General features: G+C 65.2%; 1 protein-coding gene across 1 annotated transcript in view; it reads right to left on the bottom strand.

Moving 5' to 3' along the window:
* Positions 1-2,270, bottom strand: part of COL7A1 (collagen type VII alpha 1 chain) — a 33,872-nt gene that overhangs the window by 23,363 nt on the left and 8,239 nt on the right. Inside the window, exons 21-30 of the mRNA XM_017732303.1 lie at positions 2,014-2,212; positions 1,783-1,929; positions 1,569-1,705; positions 1,364-1,490; positions 1,142-1,285; positions 913-1,070; positions 768-809; positions 594-620; positions 434-478; positions 132-224 (exon numbers count right to left, since the gene is read on the bottom strand). Coding sequence (XP_017587792.1) covers positions 132-224; positions 434-478; positions 594-620; positions 768-809; positions 913-1,070; positions 1,142-1,285; positions 1,364-1,490; positions 1,569-1,705; positions 1,783-1,929; positions 2,014-2,212 — 1,119 coding nt within the window. The remainder of the gene's footprint in view (positions 1-131; positions 225-433; positions 479-593; positions 621-767; positions 810-912; positions 1,071-1,141; positions 1,286-1,363; positions 1,491-1,568; positions 1,706-1,782; positions 1,930-2,013; positions 2,213-2,270) is intronic.

Below are 2,270 nucleotides of genomic sequence, written 5' to 3'. Positions count from 1 at the left end.
CAGCAGGATTCCCCCTGCAGCACAAGTGTGGAGGAGAATGAAGGGACAAGGGGCAGTGAGAGGGCCCAGGGAGGCAGGTGACTGTGTCCAGGGATCCTGGGGTGCCTGGGTGAGGGGCCAGAGGTACTCACCCTGTCCCCCTTCTTGCCCAGGCGCTCAGCACTCTCTCCTGGTGGACCCTGTGGCCCTGGGATACCTGGAGGCCCAGGAAGGCCATGGCGACCCTGGAGACACAGCAGAGAGGACAGGTTGGGTGGCAGGTGCTGGTCAAGAGGTGTTCCCTGTCCACCCCTGTAGCAAGGGCTGGACACGTCCTTGCCCCACACCCACCCACCAGCAGGACAAAGGGACAAGGGAACATGAGGACATGGGGAGCACGTCACTGCCCTCTCTGGGGAGCTGCCCCTCTTTTGCCCCCTCATCAGGATATTACCGGCTGACCAGGGGGACCCGGTGGTCCCATACGTCCTTGCAGTCCCTGCAGAGACAAAGCCAGTGGTGAGCATCCCCTGTGAGCTGGTGTTGGCATGGTTTGGGGGATGCAGACTGCCCAAAGCCACCAGCTGGTGGCAGGGAGTCACCAAAGCACTCACTGCCTCACCGCGGTCTCCCTTCTCGCCCTGCAAGGGGACAGAGGGAAGGGGTTAGGGGTTGGCACCCTTGTACTTGACTCCCCACTGGGCCTCTGCCATTGGCAACTGGGGGTCCCTGACCCATGCTGAGCACCTGTGGCACACCATGTCATGGCATAGCATGGGGAGGCTCACCTTGGGGCACTGCACAGGGCAGGGCTTCGGCTTTGGCTCTGGCTGGCAAGAAAAGACAAGCCTGTGTGAACCCAGGGATAAGAGAACCCCCTGGCTGATTGGGGCTGCTCCCCCTCCACACCCCCTGAGGTACTCTGGCCCTTACCCTGGTGGAGATGATGGTGCAGAGGTCATCGGTGAGCTCTCCCTCCAGCTCTGCCAGGCTGCTGCCATGGTAGATGTACTGCGGGTCCTCACTGGTGACCATGCGCCGGAGCTGCTCCCGGTCTGCCCCCTCCATGCCCACTGCCAGCACCTGGACCCCTGAGCCGAGAGCACCCTCAGCACCCCACAGAACTCCCTGCACACCCTGATGAGACCCCATTCATCCTCACCCCCAGCCTTGACATCCCTGGCTGCAGTGATGGCATCATCCCCGGAGGGGCCATCAGCCAGAACCACCAGCACTGCTGGCACCCCGGGGCGGCGCCCTGCTCCAGGACTCAGCAGGTAGGTCCTGGCAAAGGTGATGGCTGCCCCTAGAGAGGGAGAAGGAAGAAGGGACAGTCAGCAGGATCCCAGAAGCCGCTGCCCCAGCTCCTAGTGCTGCCCCTCACCAATGGCGTTGCCGCTGGGCTCCTCGTAGCGCATGGTGCGGATCTGTTCCAGCACGGCCAGCAGGTCACTGGAGCGGTTGAGGAGCAGCCAGGGCAGGCTGCGGTAGCTGTACGTGGCCAGGGCCACCTGCGAGGGTGCAGGGGAGCAGTGGGCACCACAGCCCACCCATGCCCCCCGTGCCCCAGTGCTGTGGCAGCAGCCTACCTGTGTGCCCTCGGGGCCCAGGCGCCCCAGGGCGGACACGGTGTTGGAGAGGAGGGTGCGGACAGCATCGGCACCAGAGGAGCTGTCGCGGGTGCCGTGTACCAGGAAGACAACGTCACCGAGGGCATCCCTGCAGACTGCAGGCAGGGAAGGAGTGAAGCCACCACCAGAGTGGAGACGAGCCCAGCCCTGCCCTGCAGTGACCCCACAGTACCTGTGCGCTCACTGACGGACGCCTCGGCACCCGGTGCGCTCCCCAGGAGCGGGCGGAGGGAGAAGGTGTAGCGCTGGCCCAGGCGCAGCCCAGAGACCTGCTGGGAGCTGGCAGTGCTGGGCAGCGTCCGCCCCTTCTCCCCACCAGCTGCCACCCAGGGGACAGTCAGAGGGATCAGCAAGGCCCTGCGGGGATGCTGCCCACCGTCCCGGGGCCACCCACTCGTCTCACCTGCAGGAGGGCTCCAGGAGAGGGCGTAGCCGGAGGCACCAGGGACTGGGGTCCAGGTGAGCGTCACCGAATCTCTCTGCACCTCTGTCACCCGCAGGCTGGTGATGTGGCCTGAGTCACCTAGCAAGGAGGAGGAAAGGCTGTCCCAGCTACATGGGGCAGCCCCCAACCTGCTCCCAGCTCCCTCCCCAGCCCAATGCTGGGACAGTCCAGTCCCTGGGTGCCCCTCTGGGCTCCAGCCATGTGTTAGGGGGGTG

The sequence above is a fragment of the Corvus brachyrhynchos genome, unplaced genomic scaffold (assembly GCF_000691975.1).
Source record: "Corvus brachyrhynchos isolate BGI_N302 unplaced genomic scaffold, ASM69197v1 scaffold4, whole genome shotgun sequence".
Classification (NCBI taxonomy): Eukaryota; Metazoa; Chordata; class Aves; order Passeriformes; family Corvidae; genus Corvus; species Corvus brachyrhynchos.
The sequence above is the reverse complement of the archived record's forward strand: the minus strand, read 5'-3'. Positions and strand labels throughout refer to the sequence as shown.